We start from the raw sequence: 24,170 nt of genomic DNA, 5'->3' as shown, positions 1-24,170 counted from the left end.
AAGTTGGTACATTTTCAACGAATTAGAAAAAAAATGTTGAAAAAGTAAGACTAAGACTTTGAAAGCTGTCATGTTGACATAATGGTTTCCAAAATCAACGTATCAATTAATAATCGCATATTTTCAGTAAAAGGACTTAGCCTTTTACTTATGCCATTGGACTAGTTAAAGAGAAAAGGATGATTTAAAGTAAATAATTTCGACAGTAAAATAAATTTAGCTAATTCGTTGTACGATGTTTATACCGAACCGTTTGGTTATTTCATTTTCTATTTAAGACCTATTGAAATATAAAATTCCTGATGTGACTTGTTGTTTCTTTTTTGCGAAGGAGAATTGCTTGTATCTGTATTTGACTTTTTTCATTTTCCTAGAACCTTTCATATTTGTTTAATGGGATATATGAATAATGTACATGAGAATATCAGGTTGTTTTACATTTGGCACAATTTTCTGAATCTGACCAGCTCTCAAATGATCTTGTTCATGCTGGTATGCATTGCTTTTGCTATTTTAGGTTTCCTGCTTGGCAGTACAGTTCTGCCTTCTTAAAACTGAAAGTATTTGCTTGTCATCACTTGATTCATGAATCACAAAATGATTTATTCCTTATTTTCAGGTAGTTGAGGAAGTCATAGAACCCATTATTTTTGCTCCAAAAAATGATTGCATGTAGAACACATATAGCTTGCAGATGACTGCAATGGACAGCTCAGGTTGTAGACCCACTGTGCCACCACAGCCTTCTGGCCTAGTGCAAATACATAGAATGCTTACCCCTTGACTGTGACAGTTTTAACCCTTTAATCCCTTTAGTCTGAGAGTGGTCCAAATCCAATTAATATTTGGCCAAGGCAAGTCACGAGATTCTGATGTGATGCACCAGGGGTTCACGCAAAGAATAGCCCAAGGTTAAACCATGCCCAGTTCAGTGCTGGCAACAGTGGTTAAGAGTCGGGATATTAAGGGTTGTCACAAAATTGCAGGTCAGAGACTTAGTGGTATAGCAAAGCTAGGCTCAATAACACAGGAATTGGATCATTAAAACCCTTTGGAGAGAAGAGTGGACAAGTACCTGTGATAACCTTTCTGTACCAATTATGCCCAGGGTATACATAGGGGTGGTAATGAGAAACCATCACATCAGGTTATCACATTATCCGTGGAAACATGGTATAGGGACCAGGAGCAAGGGAATCATATATTACAAAAAACTTTGTATATGGATGGGCTGCCAAAATTCATAAAATGCTAATGCACATAACTTTAAGTATAGCACATGATTAAACTGATATAAATCATGATTTAAAGTGCCTAGTGCAATAATAGTCAAGTTGCTATCACAGTATCTCAAAGTAAATGCAAAGAGCTAGTGCATGGGGAAAAAAGTCATCATATCCCTCCATACTGCAGCCATTTCCTATCATAATTTATAAACACATTGCTTACCCCTGGTGTCTTATGTGCCTTGAGTGCACCACGTACAGGAGAACTCCTGTATTGTATTTGTGTTTTGTTTATAATTTCAATAAAGATTAGATTTTTTATTTACTGTTGTGTGTAAATTGGCTTAATTTCTAAATAGGTGCATGTTATGTAATGGCCAATAAGAATGGAAAGTGTTAACTGAGGAGAGGTACCATGACAATATAAGTGATATTGATAGATATAGTATATTATTTCTCCTCTTCCATGTGACCCCCAAGGTGGTGTTAACATTATAATGACTACCTTACATTTAAAAAAAATCTGAGAAAAAAGTAAGAGCCTTTCCTGAGGTTCACAACTTTTTAGGCTTTGAAGGTCCTTTTTTTGTTAATATTTTTAAAGTTGTTCACTCAACGAGTGAACTTTATGTTTCATAGTAGAACCAACTTGCCAAACAACACTCCTGCTGCCCTTTGGGAAATTTAGCTTTAAGAAAACAATATGTTTTATATTAAGCAAGTATGAGTTGGGTTGGTTAATTGTGAGCTGATTGTGATTAGGTAGTTACTGGACTTAGTATTAATCTTCAGCAATTGCTGGTCTAATGCACAACACAAAAATGAAAAGATCCCTGTAGAGATTACGAGAAAGTAGATTATTTTACTAAATATTAACATGTGAATTTGAAGGCCAAGTACTATGAACAGGGCATTCTTATTATTTTCTTCTCTACATTTAGTATTTTGTTTGCGGGGCTTGCTACTTTTTTTTTTTTTTGTGAATATTTGAATCATTCTGTAAGAATGCATGACAATCACAAGGAACAATGACATTTAAAAAAAAAAATGAATGAGATTACAGATACGTCAGCATTGACCACCATAATGAAAATTGGTCAAATTTTTCTGGTTTTAATTTTATGGCATTCCACAGATGTCTTCTCCTTCTTTCATCTAAAGGCATTGCACATGTTGATGGGTGTTCATTTAAGACCTAATGTTTCGCTAATTTGAGTTTGATTAGCTTGGATCTTTATTTAGTTGAGAGCCAAATTGTAGCAACTTGAGATGAACAGGAGCGATAAACTTGTGGAACGGTATGAGGGTAGAGTTTATTGTTTTTCGATTTTAACCATGTCATTCACAATGATTACACTTAAAATCTGCTGTGGTATGCCTATGCGTAGGTTTGCTGTTGTGTAATAAAATGACAATCGCAAATCATTTTTCCAGTTTTCTTAGCAAGACCTAAAGAGTCATCTCTAAAGAACTATTGCCCAACGTAATGAGCATGCATACTTTAATGCCTTGTCCTTTATCAAAGTTTTTATACTGATTTGCAATCTGTTATGTGGAGAACTGCATGATCATATTGCACGCTAGAATACAAGAAGCAGGTTTTGCACACATCTAGTACTACTTACAGATTTTGTAGGGTTTAGTTCTGTTCATGCTAGCACCTGGTATTATGTTCAACCAGGACGCTCTGATGGATCCATTCAGAGTGGGATCTGACCGCTTCGCCACAGCTCGAGCAAGCCAGCTGTTAAATTCACTACTAGCTCCCGTAGTTTGCTACCACCACTTATTTGCTGCAGGAGAGCACGGGAGCTTTTAGTTGCTGTGCTCCGCTGCTCTTCTTCACACAGGTTGCCAGCTTGCAGCCTGTGTGATGGTGGATCCAGCGAAGTTGATGACACGTCCAACCTGCACTGGATCAAAGACATGTGATGTCTCTATACATCCCCTGCACCGCAGCTGCGAAATTCAGGTGCAAGGAGAAGAACAAGGTAAGTATGTGGTGTTTGTTTTTTTTAATAACATTGCATATTGGGGACATCAATATGACTATGGGTAACTGGGGTCATCACGTCTGCACACAGACGTTATTTTTGTCTGTTGATTCAATGGATGGCTCATACACACAGCTGTGGTTTCCACATGTATGAGCTGACTTCTGGAGCAACATGAGCTGGTCTTATTCCTGCCCGTCTTTTGCAGCTCAAGCTGTCTTTTCTGCTGTCTTCTGTGAACATGTATCCCCTGTTTGCAGCCCCAGAAAGCAAAACATGCATGCAAATTCTTAAGCAAGTGTGGAAATTCACAATTTGCTGCAGAGTTTTCTACTGCTTGTGAATAAGATTTTGTAAAACTTTATTCACTTACATGGCATATTGTTCTTTGCGGATTTTTGGCAATATATGTGAAGCCCACTATGTTTTTACATCTAGTTTAATACCACACCTAGTCAAGTGTATCCTTCCTTTGACTACAAAAAATTAAATACATTTATCAGAAAACAAATTTTAATAAATAAACCAAAAGAAATAAATGAAAGGAAACCTTCATTTTTACACATAAATACACTTCAGGAATTTTAATTAATTATGTATGTTGATCTTTGGCTCAGGCTATATAAAAGTTAGCTAAGAATTCCAAGCCTCCAATTTGCATGCATGTTTTCTCATGAATTTCACACAATCTATATTTATATCTTCCATAGTGTAAACGTAAGTCTGGCAGGAAAAACGTGACAAGTAAAAGTTTAGCACTCAACAAAAAAAAAAAAACCTGAATTTGGAATCCAGGCATTGTGAAATTTAGAGCTTGTCAAATTCCTGCACCATTTCAAATGCATCATCATTCCTTGTGTGAGCTTGGAAAGTATTCAGTCCAAAGCTTAAATAAAGTAAATAAAATAAAGGTCAAAAGAAATCTGCAAAAAAACGGGGTTGAAAATAGTTTTAGACTTTACACTTAAAGCCACATAGGAAGACGTTTCAGGGTGTCATTATGTATACTTTTTTTTTATTCCTTTGTATTTTTATTTCAAATATATATGGACCATAATAATAATAATCTTTATTTATATAGCACCATCAAATTCCTTTACAGATTCTGGGAAACATAAATAAAATAAGAGTAATAACAGTAATATGAAACAATAGGAATGAGGGTCCTGCTTGCAAGAACTTACAGCTTACTCACTATGAACCATAGTTATACAATTGTTTTGCAGTTCATAGCAGATACATTGTTATATAATATCTGTTAATCCTTTTCCAACCTTTACTATTTACTATGTTTTTTTCTGAAACGGGCAACACGAGAAGCCTTTCTGCATTGAATTCTTTCCATGTTTATATCACAATGAATATGCCGACAGGTTCCATCTGACCGTTTCTCAGCTAATATAGCTGTTACTTTCATGTATTGTGAGAGGTTTACATTTTTTCTTGTCTGCTTAGGGCACCAAAATACCTTGTATGTGCCTTGCAACCAGTAATGGCTATTATTGCTAACCATGGGTGCTAACCCTTAGGTGCCTTACGACATTATATTACGTTGTCATACACTAGGGGGGGCATATGGAGAGAGCTAATGGGTCAAGCCCTCTCCATATAGGGCAGGTATCAGCTGTGTTATTCCTGCTGACAACTTGCACCAATGGCACTTATATAGTATAGCAGCAGAATGTGGGCACTGCCATATTCACACAAAACTCCACAAGATGGCACCAATAAAGAAAAACCAAAATGAGGCATTTCTAAATATAACCTACTCTACAACCACCAAGCTGCACTCTGCTGTCGTCTTTGGTATACATGCCAATGTTGATATGGCCTTTCTAACAGATTAGCATGATGTATATATATTTTTTTTTTCTATCCATCTTTTATCACATCAGCCCAGACAACATTTTATGTATTCTTTTATGCTCCTGCTAATAAGAACCTTTTAAAAAGCAAGGTAATAAAAAAACAATGCCTTGTTCTTTAACATAGAATATATTTACAGCTAAAAAAAAAGCAAAGATTTACACATTTCTTTTTTTTCCCTACAGGAGAGATTTTATGTGAGCCCCCAAACAACAAGCTTGATAAATTTAATGGGACACTAATCTGGAAGGACTGCAAATATTCACTGAATAATAGCAATATGCTTTTGAGGGGATGTGTCTTAAGAAATACCGAGTGGTGCTTTGGGATGGTCATTTTTGCAGGTATGTTGTGAAAATTGTGGATATTCTTTTAAACAAATAGAGATCAACCTTTGGGCTTGAATGACTCACAAGTATTATTGTGGGGAAAGGTTTAGTATAACTTGCATTTGAATTCCAATCATCTGTGTTTAGGCGTCCTGTGGGAGGTCTTCTTTGTTATTGTTAGCCCTTATTTTATGTATATATAGAGATACTAGTCAATATAAAATATAGTGGAGTATTTTAAAATACATATATATATATGTTATCCAATCTATCCTTTCTATTCCATTTTGTTCCTTGGTTGAGCTTGATGGACATTTTTTTTTTCAACCATACTAACTATCTGCCTGTCAATATTACTCTACTCTATAAAATAATGCCTGAAAATTGTACTGCAAGCTTTATATGGCAGGTTCCAGGATATTCTATTACACCCAGCTTCTTTCATCGGTTCACAAATGGAGCCAGCAGCAGCGCGTGTCAGCTGTATATTACAGCTGACACTGCGCTCTGACACTCGCAATCGGAGCCTGCTTGGATCACGATTATTTACCCCTTATACACAGAGGTTAAGCTTCTGCCTCTGCCAGAGCAAAACACGGCACAAAAAAGCACGAGAAATACCAGAAAATGTTGTCTTGTTGTTCCTGTTGTGGAATGGCTGTAGTTTTACCGCTGTGTATGGTAATTTCCACTGCGATTCCACTTTGTGTGCAGATTCACTTCATCCTCACTGTTGCCAGTCATTACTCAGACTTTGCTCCTTTTCTTCACAGGGCCAGATACAAAATTAATGCAGAACAGTGGAAAAACAAAATTTAAAAGAACCAGTATAGATCGGCTGATGAACACTCTCGTTTTATGGGTACGTTTGTGACCAGGTGAAACGAGGTTTTTCTTAATTTATTTATCATGCTGCAGACAAACTAAAGCATATTACTTGGCCCAGATATATATTAAAAGTGGTGCAAACTGCCTTTGTGCAGTTTGCCTTAGTAATGTCAAGGTTGCGCACAGTGTACAGTTATCTGACACAATGGGGCGCTGCTATGGAAAGTGTGTGCAAATTTGCACCTTTTTCTTTTTGGTGCACTTTCATTATACAGCGTGCAACACAATTGTGTCAAATCACAGTAATAAATGTGTTTTGTAACCTCCACTTTGTTCATCCTGCAGAATTGTAGTGCATGTCAGTAATAAATGTGCCGCAAACTCCAACTAAGCACTACCACATCCCTTTGCGCCACATTTGATACTGACGTGTGGCACATTTTTGCAGCATGAACAAAGTGCACCAAATCAATGGTGCACACTTCCAGAGCAGTTCATGGGGCACAAGTTTTGCTGAATCTGGCGCACGCTGAACACTCCACATGCAAACTGCACATAGTACAGACTGCACTCGTTTTGATAAATGTGGGCAATGATATATCTGGGCCACTGTATTCTTTATGTTGTATCTGTGAAAATTCCTACTATAATTATGATGTTTGTATTCCAGATATTTGGCTTCCTGGTATGCATGGGAATCATTCTAGCTGTTGGAAATTCCATATGGGAGCATCATGTAGGCAGCCGTTTCAGAGTCTACCTTTATTGGGATGAGCTAGTGGACAGCTCTGTGTTCTCCGGATTCCTCACATTCTGGTCTTACATTATCATTCTAAATACTGTTGTACCAATCTCTCTCTATGTAAGGTAAGCCTAATAATCACACAAAGGTGCAAATAGATGGAGAAACATACATCGCCTATCAGTGTTTTACATTTATTTGTGATTTAATGACTAATAATGTAGTGTATTCATAGATTATGTGTCTATTCTTTAATATATCAAATTCCAGCCTTGAGTAATGGCAGATCCAGGACTACATGTCATATTGTATTTGCATCAATTTTAGTTTCACTCCATAGTGTTGTCTTTTCTGTATCTTCTCTGAATCAGACCTCCCACCCATATTGAGATGAAGCTTTAAAATTAGCTTTCCTTTGTAAGAAATAACCATTTTCATTGAATTGTGTCAATGATTTTGTTTCCTTCCTGCTTCATTCAACAGCCAGCAGGTAAGCAGTGGGGGCAGCATTGTCACTCCTGCACCTGAACACCCAGGCTTGGCATACCTCATGTTATAGTCACTGTAGTTTTGTCCCTTTGTCACCGTACAGTTCACCCATTATCTCTTTTTCTTTTCCCTCATGTGCATATTTACCCCCAAATGCATTTTAGTAGTATAGGTCTCTATGCAATAGAGTGTAGTGTATATTATGTTTGTATATGTGTGGATCTTTTTGTGAACTCGCGCCATAATGATTGTATCTCAACAACAAATATTTATCAACAGTATTCATAATTTAGAACTAATAGGCTGAGCCCTCTCCATACGAGGTAAGCGTTTGCTGCATAGTGCAGCAAACACCTACCGGTAACACCCACGATCGGTGACAGCACTGATGAAAAAATGACACAACACACAGCACTGTACACCAAAGTAAGTAAAAGTTATTAGTGGGCCCACAAGAAAATGTTGCAAATGCCTCTTTCCACCAATTTCCCTGCATTTGATATTTTTTTCACGCTTCCCAGTACACAGCATGGAATATTAAATACTGTCACTATGAAGAAAACACACAGCACTTTACATGGAAACATTTAAAAAATAAAGATTTTTGAAGGTGGGAAGCGAAAAATGGAAATGGAAATTTTTGCAATGGCACCTAAAAACAACAACATCAAAATTTGCCCTCTAAAAGCTCAATGGCGCTCCTTCTGTTCTGTGCCCTTCTGTGGGCCCATAAAGTGGTTTACATTCACATGTGGGGTACTGCCCTAATCGTAGGAAAGTGCACAACAAAATCTGAGATGTGTTTTCTCATTTTGCATGAACTTTTTTAGGACTAAATAATCATTTTATTGTCAAAATTAAAAAATTCCAAATAGTACCTCCATTTTGTTTTAATTCTTGTGAGGTGATTAAAAGGTCAACACGCTTAACAAAAGCTGTTTTGAATACTTTAAGGCGTGCAGTTTTAAAAATGGTGTGATTTGAATCTGAAATATACAAAAAATGTGCTGAAAAAACTTACCTCGGCTTATACACTATAAAAAAAAATAAATGAACATACTCACCTTCTGGTGCCCCCAATACTCAGCCTGGCTCCCCGATGCTCCGGTCCCAGGGGCTTTTTGCTGTAACAGCCAGCAGAGCCGCGGTATTGCCGGCTGTTACAGGAGAGAGAAGAGAAGCCACGAGGACCATAGCATCGGGGAACTCTGGAATGTGAGTATGTTTGTTTGTTTATTTTTTTTATGTGCTGGGCAATTAGGGGGCTGTCTGGCTATATACCACAGGTGAGCTGTCTGGCTATATACCACAGGTGAGCTGTCTGGCTATATACCACAGGTGAGCTGTCTGGCTATATACCACAGGTGAGCTGTCTGGCTATATACCACTGGGGACTGGCTGGCTATATACCACTGGGGGCTAGCTGGCTATATACCACCAGTTTTTGGTGGTAAAATGAGGGACCTTGGCTTAAAATCTCTGTTTGAACTGTAACCCTCCTAAGATCCTAATAAAATAAATTAAAATATAAAAAATGATGTCAGCACAAAGCAGACACATGGTTAATGTTAGTTAGAAACCACTTTGGGTGCTTAGACTAACTGTGTATGATGACATTTAGAAATCACAAATTTTTACCAAATTTCCGTTCCGTTTCCACTAAAAAAACCTTAATGCGAAGTACAACATGTCATGAAAAAAACAGTCTGCAAATAAACTTGGTAAGATGATATCATGACACAGGCCGATTTGAGAAATCAGGTGATAAAGGGGGTTTTGGGAATTGGGTTTTTGCTCAGTTCCTCTAGGCTTCAGTGGTTCTGTCCAGCCCCTAAGTCTGTGCTATTTGCCATAAGCACCTACTCCAGTCCTTCATATATCACAGGAATAACATACAACCCTCTCAGATACTTATATACAAAAAGACTTTACTAACAACATACATGTGACAAAGTAACTACATAAAATACAATACAAAATACATAGAGACAAACCTTCTTCTCCTGACCCTTCTGGACCCCAGTAATGTGTATGTATATACAATATAATCTAACACTACAGCAGCTCCTGGATATACCCTGAAGCATCCAGTACCTGACCATATACATGTACATATAGAGACTCATGCACAATAGCATCTATATATTTACTACACGTGCAGGGCACTGATCCACGTGTGAATGGGATACGGCTGGCTACAGGTTGTACATGTGGTTACACTAATATATACACACTCACTGTAAACACTTAGCTATGTATATATATGGTAAAACACAGAACACCTGGGATATCTATAGGTACACGTATAAAGTCTACTATATTATAATAAGTACTATGTTATAATTACTCTTATAAAGTTATATACATACACAGAAAGCACACACAATATATGACCTGGTTCCTTAATTAAGTGCTGCTCGTCCAGGGGGGCCAGGAAGCAAGAGAGCTTGATTTCTGTTTTTACCATGCCTAAATATCCCTATGTGTAGTCCCTGCCCACCCCCCTATAACTCCACCCTAAGACCCTTTCAGGATAGACCCCAGTAGTGTGCAGGGAATCTCACACCTGGTTCATGGTGGCTTCTTACTGTTCAATGCCTTTTGATATGTTAATGACCCAATGGCTACAGTACACACTGACATCTCACCACAGAATATCAGTGACTTCTATCAGTGTATACTGTATCCACTTACACTATATGTAATATATATAATAATAGAGCAGAGGGTCCAGTTATGAAGAATGTTCCCCTGTAACATCAGACAACGTCCTAAAGATGAATATGAGCTGTGTCCTTAAGGGGTTAAAGTATTTAGCTTCCCTCATCTCTAGGTTTATAGCACACAGAACCACAAACCTGATCTGAATTGAATCTGAATTTGAAGTTTTAGAAGCATTTGTCGGTTTTAGGTGTTGTATGCTAATTTTTTGGTTTTAAGATAAAACAGATAATGCTAGGAGTGTAAAAAGTGGTGACATGTTCCTTTTTGTATGGTTTTCCATATAGTGTAATTGGCAGTATCTGATTATCTTCCCATTATTATCATCAATTATAAAGATAATAATTCATTACAGGGTTATGAACTGTTTTGATGTGAATATATTATTTTATAATTTATATCTTATTTACATAGTAATTTTTCATTTTCGTGCTTGAACATTTTAGTATAAGTAGGGGCAAAGGGGGCGAGACCCCTAATTTTAACACAAAAAACCTGGAAAACCTATTGACCCGAGTGTAAGCCGAGGGTGGGAAATGCATTGGTCACAGCCTCCCCAGTATATAGCCTGCCACCCCCCTGTAGTATATAGCCTGCCAGCCCCCTGCAGTATATAGCCTGCCAGCCCCCTGCAGTATGTAGCCTGCCAGCCCCCTGCAGTATGTAGCCTGCCAGCCCCCTGCAGTATGTAGCCTGCCAGCCCCCTGCAGTATATTGCCTGCCACCCCCCTGCAGTATATAGCCTGCCACCCCCCTGCAGTATATAGCCTGCCAGCCCCCTGGACTATATAGCCTGCCAGCCCCCGGGAGTATATAGTCTGGTAGCAAAAACAAACAGTGTACTCACCTTCCGACACCCCCCTGGCAGGTCCTCTTTTATATGGCGATGCTCCGGCATTGGCTCTGTGTCCCCGCGCCGTCCATTGTAGGCACCATGATGTCAGCCGCTCGCTGACATCATAGTGTGTGCTGATGTCGGCACACATAGTAGAACGCCTGACGTCACTATCCCTGCGAAGGACGACGGGGGGACAAGGAGACGATGCCGGAGCCTGCCTGGGGGCATCGGAAGGTGAGTGCTCTGTTTGTTTTTCTTGACTCGAATATAAGCCGAGGTGAGGTTTTTCAGCACATTTTTTTGAGCATATACAGTACTTCTTAAATTGTAAGGGGGTTCCATTTTTTATGTTGGAGGATAAGGGTCTTTGTCTCCAGGCTGCAGTTCTCATAGTAGTTACTCCATACACCCCTAACATTTGGACTCCTGTTTAGTATTATGACCTGCACTGCTCATTTCTAAAATAAAAATAGTTTCAAATGTCAAACATTATTATTTACTTATTAATCCCTTAACACTCAAGCCCTTTTTCATTTTTGCATTTCCATTTTTCATTTGCACCCTTAAAAAATCTCTATAACTTTTACAATTTTCCATGTAAAGAGCTGTGTGAGGGCTTGTTTTCTGCATAGCAATTTGCACTTCATAGGGACAGTATGTAATATCCCATGCCATGTAATGGGAAGCAGGAAACAAAAATCCTGTGAAATTGGTGAAAAAATGCATTTGCGTTATTTACTTGTGGGCTTGGATTTAACAGTTTTAACAGGTTTTATAATATTTTCATACTTTTACAAAAATTAAAACCTGCACAAAAAAAATTCTTCAGTTTGCAATTTTCTGGCACTGAAAACTGCCAGAAGTACGCTGTGTGTGGTGTTATTTTTTGCTAAATGGGATGATTTAGCGACAATTTTGAGGACTGTATGGCCTTTTGATCACTCTTTTTATTAATTTTTTAACATTTTTTCAAAAAGGTGAAAAAAAGGCATTTTTGACTATGGGTGCTTTGGTGTGATTGGAATTTTTAGAGGTCCTTTTGGTTTGTATTTCTTTCCTTTTTTTTCTATTTTTTTGACTATTTTTCACTATTAAATATTAAAGGGAAATATCATCCGGGCCTGTAAAGAGTTAAACTTTAGCCTCTACTTTAGCCTCTACTCCTTATCTATCTTCTGTGTACAGACTCAGTGCAAGGAATAAAAACTGGGGAATTGGAAAGAAATGCATATTTGTTTAATAAGGTTTATTCTAAGTTTATTTATCAGCACATGCAAAACATGTTTGTTTACACTATGAAACGCCACATCTCATCAGGCCTCTTATGGATTCATATGGCAGATCAAATGCTATGATTCAAGTTTCCAAAATTTGCTCTTAAAGAGGGCCGGTCACCCTAAAAAAAAAATGCACTGGAACTGCTTAGCAAGGTAAGCAGCTCCTAGTGCTATCCCAATTTTAGCATTGTTAAACTGGTAGTTTTATCGGAACCCTCTGATAAAGCTAGCAGACTGTAGCTGCTTATTCCCTGGACCGCTCCTCACACGCCACAGGCCAGCTTCATGCAGCAGTCACCGCCTTCTAGTCCCGCCCCCTCATGAATACGCCGGACCAATGTAAGTTCGGTCCGGCATTCTATGGCTATGTTAGTACAGTTTTTAACTCTGCTAAAATGTGGTAGCGCTCGGAGCTGCTAACTTTAGTTACAAGCTCCTAGTGCGTTTTTAGGGTGATGGGTCCTCTTTAAATTGTCCAAACTTGCTATCAATCAGGTAGACGTTGCCCATTGTTTGTTTTTTCTGGATTTTTATGTTGAATGTTTTATTGTTTATTAATATTCTGGCTAATTCACAGCTTTATAATCCATGGTAGGGAAGGGATAGCACATGGTAGGGAAGGGATAGCACTCAATGACTACACAGGGTCTGCTTACTTTTGTGGGTGCTCACAGTTGATGCTCCAAGTTGCCAGGATCTAAAAAGTCATTTGTAGGGAAGAGAAGCCACAGCACTCCATGGATCTTGGTAAAGAAACAGAGTTCTTTATACACCAAACATTTGCAACTTTTCAACAACTAGTCATGTTTGATAAAGATGTTGCACATGTTTGGTGAATCAAGAACGCTGTTTCTTTATGGAGGGCGGCTTTTTCTATACAAAACACAGCTATATAAGTAACCAACATATTAGAGGAAATTCCAGGCAAAGATAATTAATTGGATAAAGCATGGCGCAGGGCCTGAAGGGAGGAGCATGGCTCATTTTCATTGTATTCCTAGAACCTGGAGTCATCCTCCTCGCTTCAGACCCTGCACAAGGAATTATTCAATTAACCAGCTTTGACTGGAGTGTTCCTTTAAGTAAAAAATAGGAATAATGCCTACAGTTTCTTGTAATATGTGAATCAATAAGGAAGGGAAAATGTATATCTGGAGAACATATTAGGAAACATTAAAATATGATTGTTCCCAGTACGTGCCATGTTTTAGCTTGCATTAAATTTGCTTCTTCTTATAATGAACAGTCATATTTTGTGTATAAAATAGGCTTTTTTTTACAATGCCAAGTCAAATACTTTCATGTCGTGGATTATAATGTCAAGCTAAATTCATACTGAGCACAGTTTACTATATGTTTAGTGTGGTGCATTGTCGTCTCTGCATCTCATGTATACACATGGTATTTTTCTCATGTTTTACAACATCTTGAAAGGGTGGGTAAAATGTGCATTTGTCCAGCAAGAGAATCTTCACACTCTTCCAAGACGCAACACTTTCTTGCTTCTTTTCTTTTTTTATCATCTTCGTCCAGCAAAATTTTAAGCAGCTTTTATAGTTAATTGGCGGTATCATTTTACTCTAGCTGTATCTCCAAAACACTTTTCGATTTTGGCTTGGTATACTAACATGCAGGGATATGATGTGGAAAAATACTACAAGGATTACATCCCTTTCTCTATACTTAGAGATCTGAGAAATGTTTTATTAGCCCGAACAAAAACCTTATAATGTGCCAGAAGAGGAAAGAATCACAATAACTATATAGACCCCATAGCAACAATTTTGTAAATTTTTATCTCATCACTATCGGGGCCAGCTCACACCTGAATTTGTTATTGTGATCCAAACTAGGAGTGCAGCATACAGATTATGTTTTCCACCTATCAGTTTAGTTTTAGGCAATGTCAGATTTAGTTCTGCCTTCACTTGACTATATAAATCAGTTTTTAGTATGATTTCCACAACTCTCTAGATTGAACTGCAGCTTTTCCCTATCTTGAAGAGATCCCTCGATCTAGTTTCCAATTTCATTGTCAAAATGCTAAAATGAAATTGTTGCTCGCTCACATGGGGAAAAGGGAGGTATAAAAGTAACATTATAAAGTGATTAATAAATATTTTCATAGTAACTTATTGAAGTTAATGGGATTTCTCTTACGATTTTGTGTGAAGATCAGACACTAAGTTACAGAAAAAGCCTGTATAATATTATTAGTAGCATAACCAGAAAAATTATAATGTCCAGTATGTCCATAAAACAGAATTTATTCTCAGTATTATCAAACCATATATCTGGCCTCCTACATTACAATGTCCTAGAAACTTCCACTCCTGGCCTTTATAAATCCCCCCCCCCCTCCAAGTTGTTAAAACACTTTGTCACATATAACTATTTTTGGCCTTGTTAATATTACTTAAAAGTGCATTCAATTGGGATTCCATTAATTAGTAGTAGGGGCACAATTAGTTAAATAAAATAAATAATAAAAACCACATTACGCACCTCACTGACCCTTCATCAGCACAATTAAATGTGTACCAGTTCTCCTCAGGACACCGGGGGGGGGGGGGGGGACTTGAAATGTCTGCTCAGTAAATCAATGGCATCTGTGATCAGTGATCCCCCAGCCCTCAGTCAGTTGTATTTTCTGTGTATGTATATCATGTACAATGGCTTCTTTTGAACAAGTGTAATTATGGTCAGTATGTAATAGGAGTTCCCTAATCTTTCAACAAACGCACCGCATAAATTTATCGCAACTGACACCACAATACTTTAACTTGCATATACCGTAACTTTAATCTTTATTGGTGGCAAACATCCATGAGTCATAGTCATAATATCCATCATATTTGTATATAATCACTTCTCCTGGCTTGTTTGGTGTTCCACTCTGTCAGACACATATTTCGGCTCACTGAGACTCTGATGTACTTATTGACATTTCAGAGTATGTCTCATTGACATTTTAATGACTACTAAGGTAAGTATATATACCCAAAACATCCTATTATGTAATTAATAAAGATACAAAATCTCAGAATGTAGTACAATATTATATTAAAACCAACTAGTATATTGTATTTCATTGTGAGATTTTTACATCCTTTAGCTATTAATGATGTAATACAATGTTTTGTTTATACATACCTACCTTAGTAGTCACTGTGCACCAACAAAGAAGGAGACAGGGCCTCTGAAACGTCGATTTTGATTATTATTAACATGTATATATGTGCCAATAAATGCAAAATGTTAAAGTATAACCATTTATTATGAATATAAAAGATTCTCTATTTCATTTGTGAGTTTCCTTCCCATTTAGATAATGTCATAATTGGCGTGTCTCCTGCTGGATGTGTGTCACTGACCACAAATGTCTCATGAACAGAAGCTTCTGGCTTTTGCTTACTTGTAATTTATATTGGCAGTTTGGAGATACTGTAACAGAAGCCCTCTGTGCAATATTCTTACTTTTAAATGAGTCATGTTTTGTTTTAATGCCCTAATTTGGGATTGTTTTTCTCACGGAGATGGCAACACATTATAAAAAGGGTTGTGTTACCTCTAAATTCTATTAGAGACTAACTTATTTTCTGAATGTCTTCATGGCTTTCTATTAATATTATCATTTTTATTTATATTTTATAATTTATTATATATAACATTTTCAAAAATGCACAGGATGACAACACATTTTCTAATTTACGGTTATTAACAAAAATACAGCATTTCACAGATTTAATTCCATCCTGTCTCTATCAGTCCAGGTGTTTACAAATTTGGTTGCCCCTGGATCCGACCGTAAAACTTCGGACTATGGTCGGATTCTTCTCATTAATAACCTCTTATGTTTGCACACTGCAGTGCTCTCTGCCTCCTGCCCCTCGTCCCCTGCATTACAAGACCAGCTCAGACACACTACAGACACGGGCACTTCCTGGCGGCAAGCAGCAGTGTGCAGAGTCTACTCTACAAACTACAGACAAGATAAGGTCTTTATCTGAGGAGAGGGAGGCAAAACAGAGCTGACACTGTGTGTTATAGGTGAGATTGCAGGTGAGATTACAGGTAAGCTATATCTTATTATTGCACCATGAGAGTGTACGTGCTTCTTAAATATGTATGAAAACCGCTAGGATCCTCCAAGTACTGTCCTCCTTTGATCGGGATCATAGGTTTTAATAGGTGTAATAATAAGATATAGCTTACCTGTTTATTCTTTCCTTGTCCCCAGGTTTTGTTTTAGTTTTTATATGATTTTAAGACATAGACTCATGCCGCTTTTCTCCATGGGAGGGGTCCTCGTGGTCACGTGACTTCTGTCACGTGTCCATGACATCACACGCTGGTGGTGAGCGCGGCGTTTAAATGAGTCTATTGATTCTTTGTATAGGCATACCATGATTAAGGTCTTTTGAGCGCAACGCGTAGGTTTTCTCTGCCCTGAGGATGACATGCATTCCTATGCACCTTGCTATGTGTTTTTCTTGGATATGAACAAATTAACAACACACGATAATCTCCTGAAGCGCTGGTCTATATATATTATAATTTTTTTTTTTCAACTAGCATTACAAAATTGTTGATCCATCACTTGAAATTATGTTTAGGGGGCATGCCACCACTTGTCTTAAATGCCACGTAAGCAAAAAAAAAAAACCCTAGGGGTGAATTTAGTAATCAGTTTATGCCAGCCTAAAAAATAAACTTTGTACAATTACACTAAAAACTATAACTAATAACTGGTTTACCGAAATTGGAGACTGACAGTGCTTCTAATGAGACAAAGTGAGAAATGCTTTGTTTTTCAGAACACTGAAAAAGTATTGAATGTATTATTACCATGGGAACATATATTTTGGTATTTTATTATTTAAATACAATGAAAATTAGATTCTACTAATTAAGGGGACTAACATGGAAATTTATTTTGGACAGTCCTACAACTTATCCCTGGGATAGACCAATTGTATTTTAGTAACAAGTCTACTTTTGCCCTTCCTACCCTAAATTTGATACTGTTGGTACAAATCTTCAATCTGAATATCAGAGTGTAACCAAATATTTCAGGAGTTTTCCAGCCTTCCATCATTGTCTGTCTGCAAAATTCTCTACTTTTTGTTTGGCACAATATGTGGACAACATAACTTATTGACATTTGCTATGGAATGGTTAAAAATTGTGCCCACCTCTAAATGAATTCACGCATGTTTTATTGATTATTGCTCAGACGTGCTACATCAGCTACATGAAAATTTAACCAGAGGTTAGAAATTAATACAATAAATTGTAAATGGCAGGTTTCCTTCTGAAACTAGTTCGAAATGTATTCATATTAAAATATATTAGTAAATTGGTTAGATTATACTATATTATTTATTTGCTAAAGGGCTTGGCAACCTTTAGGAAAGTTTAACATGATACGTGGATAAACATAATAGGGTCACTGATATTATAATTCCCCTATTAAATCTTCTGTGGAGCTTTCCAGAACGGCAGCCAGCAGAGCAGGAACTTCCTTCGACGTCACATCATTACTGTGTGCACTCCACCTCAGTCATAACCATTGCCTTATGAGTGGTTGGAGGAGGGTGCCAAGGACACCCACTCACTGGTGGTGTCGCAGGGTAAGGTTTAAAAGGGGTAAGTATAATATGGGTGAACCTATTAGGTTCACCCACTTACCCTGTTGAACTTTGGCATTTGGTCCTATTTGAAAGTGTATGGCATTTGGTGCTATATGAAACTTGTAAAGATACACATTTTACTTACATGCACACACATTTCGATATAATGAAGCATTCAGTAAGGACTATAAACACGGCTTCCAAAATAAAATAAAATCCGAAAAATTGTTCTGATCTCGTATGGTGTACTGATGCCCACCCTGAACTTGCCTCTAATCTAAGCCAACAACATGTTCCAGTAATTGATCACTACGGTTAACACCCCCATCATATATGAACAACTCCATGTATACAATAGCCAAACCCTCTAATTTAGTAAGGAAATCTGATTTCTTGCCAAACCAATTTAGGGATTCCTGATATATTCTTCAACCTCTTATTGGGCAAAATTCTACATATCTACCACCATGTTTCACTGTAAATATGATCTTCCGATTATATGTAATTCTGTACTCACTTAACACTAGACAAAATAAGACTTGTTTTGGACAAAACGTTTAATTTATCTGTCTATAGATTCTGAACTGGTGTTAGGAAGGCCTGGAGTTGTTTAATATTTCGCTGGGATGTTTTGTGACTTCCCTAATTGGTGTTGTTGAGCCTTTGAAATAATTTGGCAGATCACCAATCTAAAGAACATTCAGCATTATTCCATTGTGTCCTGATTCTCACTGTGGTTGGATGGGGCCCCAAAACGTATTTTTTCCTGTACTGATTTTTCGACAAGTTTCCTTAAAGGAAACCTACCACTTGAAGTGGTAGGTGTAAGAAGTCAATACCGAGCACCAGCTCAGGGTGAGCTGGTGCTGGAGCTTATTTTTGTTAATGTTTTAAACCGCTGTATCGCGGTTTAAAACACTTTTAAACTTTTAAAACTTTTAAACTGCAGGCCTCTCTGCCTTTTATAAGCATTTTTATTACAAAATAATTGTGTGTAATAACTTACCTTGCACCCTGAAAAAAGTCCTGGGGTTGTGGCAGGGGCTGGGCTTTGGTTTGAATGCATTCCAAAAAACAACATGTGACTTTTCGATGTTACTCATTCCTCAGATCTTAGCCCCCACTTTTGTGATCCTGTACAGCTCCACCTCCTGCTCCTTCTCAGCGATCACAGCCTGGTGAGATTACATCAGTGGGAGAGGGAGGATCTGTAAAGGAGCACAAAGGTGGGTGTTAAGATCTGAGTAGTGAGTAACACAGACAAGTCACATGTTGTTTTTTGAAATGCATCCAAATCAAAGCCCATCCCAGTATTTTGTCAGGGTGCAAGAGTAAGTTATAACACACAATTACATTGTAAGGCTACATTCACACACATGTATGGGGGATGTATATATTGCCGACGTATATGCGGCCAATATACATCCCCATACACTTCTATGGGCTCATAGCACTGTACGGAGCGGTACGGTGCAGCATCGTACCGCACCGTAGCCCGTAGAAAGATAGGACATGTCCTATCTTTCTACGTGATACTGCGCCATGCTCTGTATATTCTTATGGAGTGTTATTTTGTTATCCCGAGTATATTTAAGATTCTTGTCTTTCTTTAAATAAATAGTACAACATTTTCAATTATCACCTGCTTTATTTCTGAAAAGAATGTTTTCTAGTTACTCTTTGACATCAGAAATCATTACATACAGTACACTTCTTCAGTGAGTGTGACGGCACTTTTATTGAAGATATGATAAAATACATGCTCATAATTAATTAGCTGTGCAGAAGGTTTTATAGTATGATTAAGATTAATCTATATGACGTGTTTTGGACTGGCTTTCACCAGTAAAGCATTTTAGCTGTTGAGTGACCTATCATCTTTATAGGAACCTCTGTTGTAGCCTAGAATTGACTTGTATTTCAGTAAAAATACAGTAAGCTGCAATACCAGACACACATCAAAAACAAGATAGAAAAAAACTTTAGTCCGTTCCTAGAAAATTCCTTATGGGTGCATTCAGTAAAGACTACAGATTTTGTGTGTGAAATTCACATGTAGAAAATGAGCATCATTTTACATTAGCAGCATCATGGATTAGATTGTGAAAAGAATTCAAAGAAAATGTGCATACATTGACCTTGGGGTATGAGGTTTGTATCTGCAGTAAGTCAATTATATGCTGCAGATTTATACCTATACAAATAGGCAGCATATGTGGTAGCAGCAGGTTTTTTTTCACTTCTAAATTTTACAGCACTTCTGTTCTGTGTTGAAATTAAAGGGGTTGTCTGAGTTTTGAAAAAAAACTATAGGTGGCCGGGAGCAGGCTGCTTAAAACAATAAAGATGTACTTACCTTCCGGAGCCCTCCGGTATCCAACGCTGCTGTCGCTCCGGTCCGGCCGCCATGTAAACAAACATGGCCACCGGAGCAGCGCTGGACTCAGCTTCCGGCCAGCCGTGGCCGGGTACGCCTATCCGTCCCTATACACAGCATTGTGTATGGGGACCGGAAGGTTGTGGGGTCCGGCTGGGAGCTGATACCGGAGGGCACCGGAAGGTAAGTACATCTTTATTGTTTTAAGCAGCCCGCTCCCGGCCACCTATTGTTTTTTTTTTTCAAAACTCGGACAACCCCTTTAAGTATATTTTTGTTCACCAATCCACTGTAATGTATATGCCAATTTGTGTGGCAGGTTTGCATTCCAGATTCCAGACCTCATTATTGCTGTCTTGCAACTTGAGGCTAGGACGTATCCCACTGTATGCACATACAGTCGGATGTACCCTCCCCTTGAAAGCCGCCCTTGAGGAATTAACAACGGCAGCAGCCAGTCAGTGCTTTTGCCGATGTTCAAGTTGTCTCCCCAGTGATGTAACTGTTCTTATATGGACATTGATATCAATGGTGACCTCTCTGAGCATGTGTTCAGCATAAGTTGAGGATGCATAGAATACTTTGCACCCATCTTCCACAGGCTATAATGGCCTTTACTGATTGTATACGTTGCTCAGCAGACAGAGAGCAGGACAGAAAGTCGCAGTTTACAATGTGTACTGTGCAGATGGAGGCAAAAAGGATGCCTCCGTCTGCCAGTATATGTGTATGAATACAATCCTTACATATGCCAGGAGCTTTCCTGGCGCATAAGCAGAGCATATCTGAAAACAAGTTATGACTGTAGCCCTCAATATTGAAATTTTTTGCCATGGCAGAATTCAGGAAAATTCTACTGCTTACCCGCAACAGTAAATAATAAAATAATTTCTGTTTGGATATACCATAAAAACATTCCTCAGTATAATAATGTGTACTACAACACTATCAATTCCTATTGCTGCAAACGAATTCAAATAAAAGAAACAACTTAAAGGGGTATTCCCATGAAGACAAGATTCTTAATATACTCAAAATAACAAAATAACACATTCTGTAATACTCTTATTAACAAAAATACAGCATTTCACAGATATAATTTCAACCTGTCCAATCAGTCCCGGTGTACACAATTTCGGTTGCCCCGCGATCCAACCCGAAATCAGAATTCTAGGGTCGGGCATGGCAGATAGTTCTCCTGTCTGATGGTGTACTGAGCTCCTCTCTGCATCAACCCCTCCACTTGATGAACTCACACACAGAGAGACTTCCTGTCGGCAAACGGCAGTGTGAGAAGAGTAAAGCTATAAGCTATAGACAGATAAGGTGACAATTCACTAGTCTACTGATGAACAGTCGTCCGTATAGCTCACTGATAAGACTGAAAGGATAATCTAAAACTTTATTTGGCGTGTTAAAAGGAAAATGTATTCATGGCGCTTATTTATAGCTCACGTTTCCTTAAAAAATTACCATATTACCAAATACCAAGACACTTGGTGTCCTAATTTTTGTTAATAGTTTCATTCACACTATGACCAAATATTGTCTCCAATGCCAGAACAGGTCAGCAAGGGGAGCAGTAGTATAACTGTTGACCAATATCTCATCTTGAGTCAACCCCTCTTTCATACACTTATCTTCTCTCTCTCCCTGTCATAAAAGGTCAATCTCTAGTCTCTGCAGTGACACATTAGTACACACCTAGATTCCCTGTCTATAACACTCTCGACTAGAGATGAGCGAGCACTAAAATGCTCGAGTGCTCGTTACACGAGTCGAACTTTTCCCGATGCTCGAGTGCTTTTATCTGATAACGAACCCCATTGAAGTCAATGGGAGACTCGAACATTTTTCACTGAAAGAACACATTGAAAGAACACAGTGAAGAACACATTGTAGATGTTTCCATACATCTGCTAACTTATCCGAAGACATGGGTGCAGAACGGTGTTCTTCACAATAGTGTGTGAAGAACACATTGCAGATGTTTCCATACTCCATTTCCATACTCCATTCTTCACACATATTGTTCCTCACATACTATTGTGAAGAACACCGTTTGGCACTAATGTCTTCTGATAACTTAGCAGATGTACGGAAACATCTGCAATGTGTTCTTCATATAAATAATCCTGTGTTCACTGTGTTCTTCACTGTGTTTCCTTAAGTAAAAGCTCGATCTCGAGCCGGCGAAATACTAGTTAATACTCGAACGAGCATCAAGCTCGGACGAGTATACTCGCTCATCTCTACTCTCGACACGTTCTCCCTTTTTTCGTTTAGGGGTCATCAAGAGAGTAAGTGTGACCTGAAATGTACTGGGAAAATAACAAACAGATGCTATAGCGCCCTGATGGAGGACGCTCTATAGTGAGCCCCTAAGCCACCTATACAGGGGAAAAATGCACAGCAGAGCTGACAGTGTATGTTATGGCTGTGATAGCCGAGCTGAGAATGTTATGTGTTATATGGATCTCATCATCTCTAATCTCTGATCTGTCTCATCTCTCTTTCTATGTGTCCGATGCTAGTAAATGTTCAGAAGCTAAATGAAAGCACATTGTCAGCACAAAGCATCTCACTGCACTAGAGGGATCATATTGTGTCTGCTTAGAGAGTCCCTGCCCACACTCTGGAATTTTGCACTGACCAGCCTAGAGAGGGATAGGAGATAAAACAGCAATAAAACTGAGTAGAATTGTAAAGTAAGGGGTTAAAAATTATCTTTATTCTGTAAACATCACTAGGGGATTGAAATCTGAGAATTTTCTTTCATGAGCAATCCCCTTTAAAACTAAAAGAAACCTGTGATATTTATCTTAACATGTGTGTCCTACCTGCACTAGAAGACAAAGATATTCTTAAATCAAATAAAAATAAATTATCTATGTTTCTGATTAATTTTTTAATAAAACGTAGTTAATGATGCTGGGTTAGCAGAAAAGAGTATTATTCATCATGCTTTTCCATGTACCTCATTGTGAAAAGCATGCTTATATACATCACCCCATCAATTTCTATATAAATTACTTATTTGCGCTCTTATTTTTTATACAAATTATTTAGCTATTTATCCTGATCACTTAACTTTTGTTTTCTGTTTTGCAAATTTCAGTGTTGAAGTTATTCGACTGGGACATAGTTACTTTATCAACTGGGACCGTAAAATGTTTTATTCTAAAAAAGGTACCCCTGCCGAGGCTCGGACAACAACACTTAATGACGAATTAGGGCAAATAGAATACATATTCTCAGACAAAACTGGGACACTCACTCAAAACATCATGACATTCAATAAATGTTCAATTAACGGGAAGATGTATGGTAAGTAAAAAATAATATATAATCCTAATAATAATACATTAGCTATATACATGCGTTACGAGTATTTTTACATTATTTTATTTTTCTAGTGTTACGGAAATAGATGCAATAAAAAACCATGTTTTGTTTTACAATTGCATTGTACTTTCAGTCCCGTTTTTGCGCTTTCATTTTTCACTCCCCACCTTCAAAAATCTATAACTTTTTTATTTTTCCATGTACAGAGCTGTGTGATGGCTTGTTTTCTGGCGCTAATAACTTTTTTATACTTTGGTGTACGGAGCTTTGGGAGGTGTCTTTTTTTGTGGCTTTTGATGCTTTTACAATGTTATCATTTTTAGGACTGTACGACCTTTTGAATTTTTAATTTTTTTAAAATGGAAAAAAGTGCCATTTTTGACTTAACGCTGGATTTTCCGTTACGGGGTTAAACGCTGTGAAAAACCGTTATTATATTTTGATAGAACAGGCATTTTCAGATGCGTTGATACCTAATGTGTTTATTATTTTTTACTGTATATTT

At 37.8% G+C, this 24,170-nt stretch overlaps 1 protein-coding gene across 4 annotated transcripts in view; it reads left to right on the top strand.

The window, feature by feature from the left end:
• The window catches only part of ATP8B4 (ATPase phospholipid transporting 8B4 (putative)), a 210,838-nt gene that overhangs the window by 137,651 nt on the left and 49,017 nt on the right, over positions 1 to 24,170 (top strand). For all 4 annotated transcript variants that reach the window (XM_072148286.1, XM_072148283.1, XM_072148285.1 and 1 more), the window contains 4 exons: positions 5,272 to 5,430; positions 6,189 to 6,277; positions 6,914 to 7,110; positions 23,439 to 23,647. In XM_072148286.1, coding sequence (XP_072004387.1) covers positions 5,272 to 5,430; positions 6,189 to 6,277; positions 6,914 to 7,110; positions 23,439 to 23,647 — 654 coding nt within the window. The remainder of the gene's footprint in view (positions 1 to 5,271; positions 5,431 to 6,188; positions 6,278 to 6,913; positions 7,111 to 23,438; positions 23,648 to 24,170) is intronic.

This window comes from Engystomops pustulosus, chromosome 4 (genome assembly GCF_040894005.1).
Source record: "Engystomops pustulosus chromosome 4, aEngPut4.maternal, whole genome shotgun sequence".
NCBI classification, from domain to species: Eukaryota; Metazoa; Chordata; class Amphibia; order Anura; family Leptodactylidae; genus Engystomops; species Engystomops pustulosus.
The sequence above is the reverse complement of the archived record's forward strand: the minus strand, read 5'-3'. Positions and strand labels throughout refer to the sequence as shown.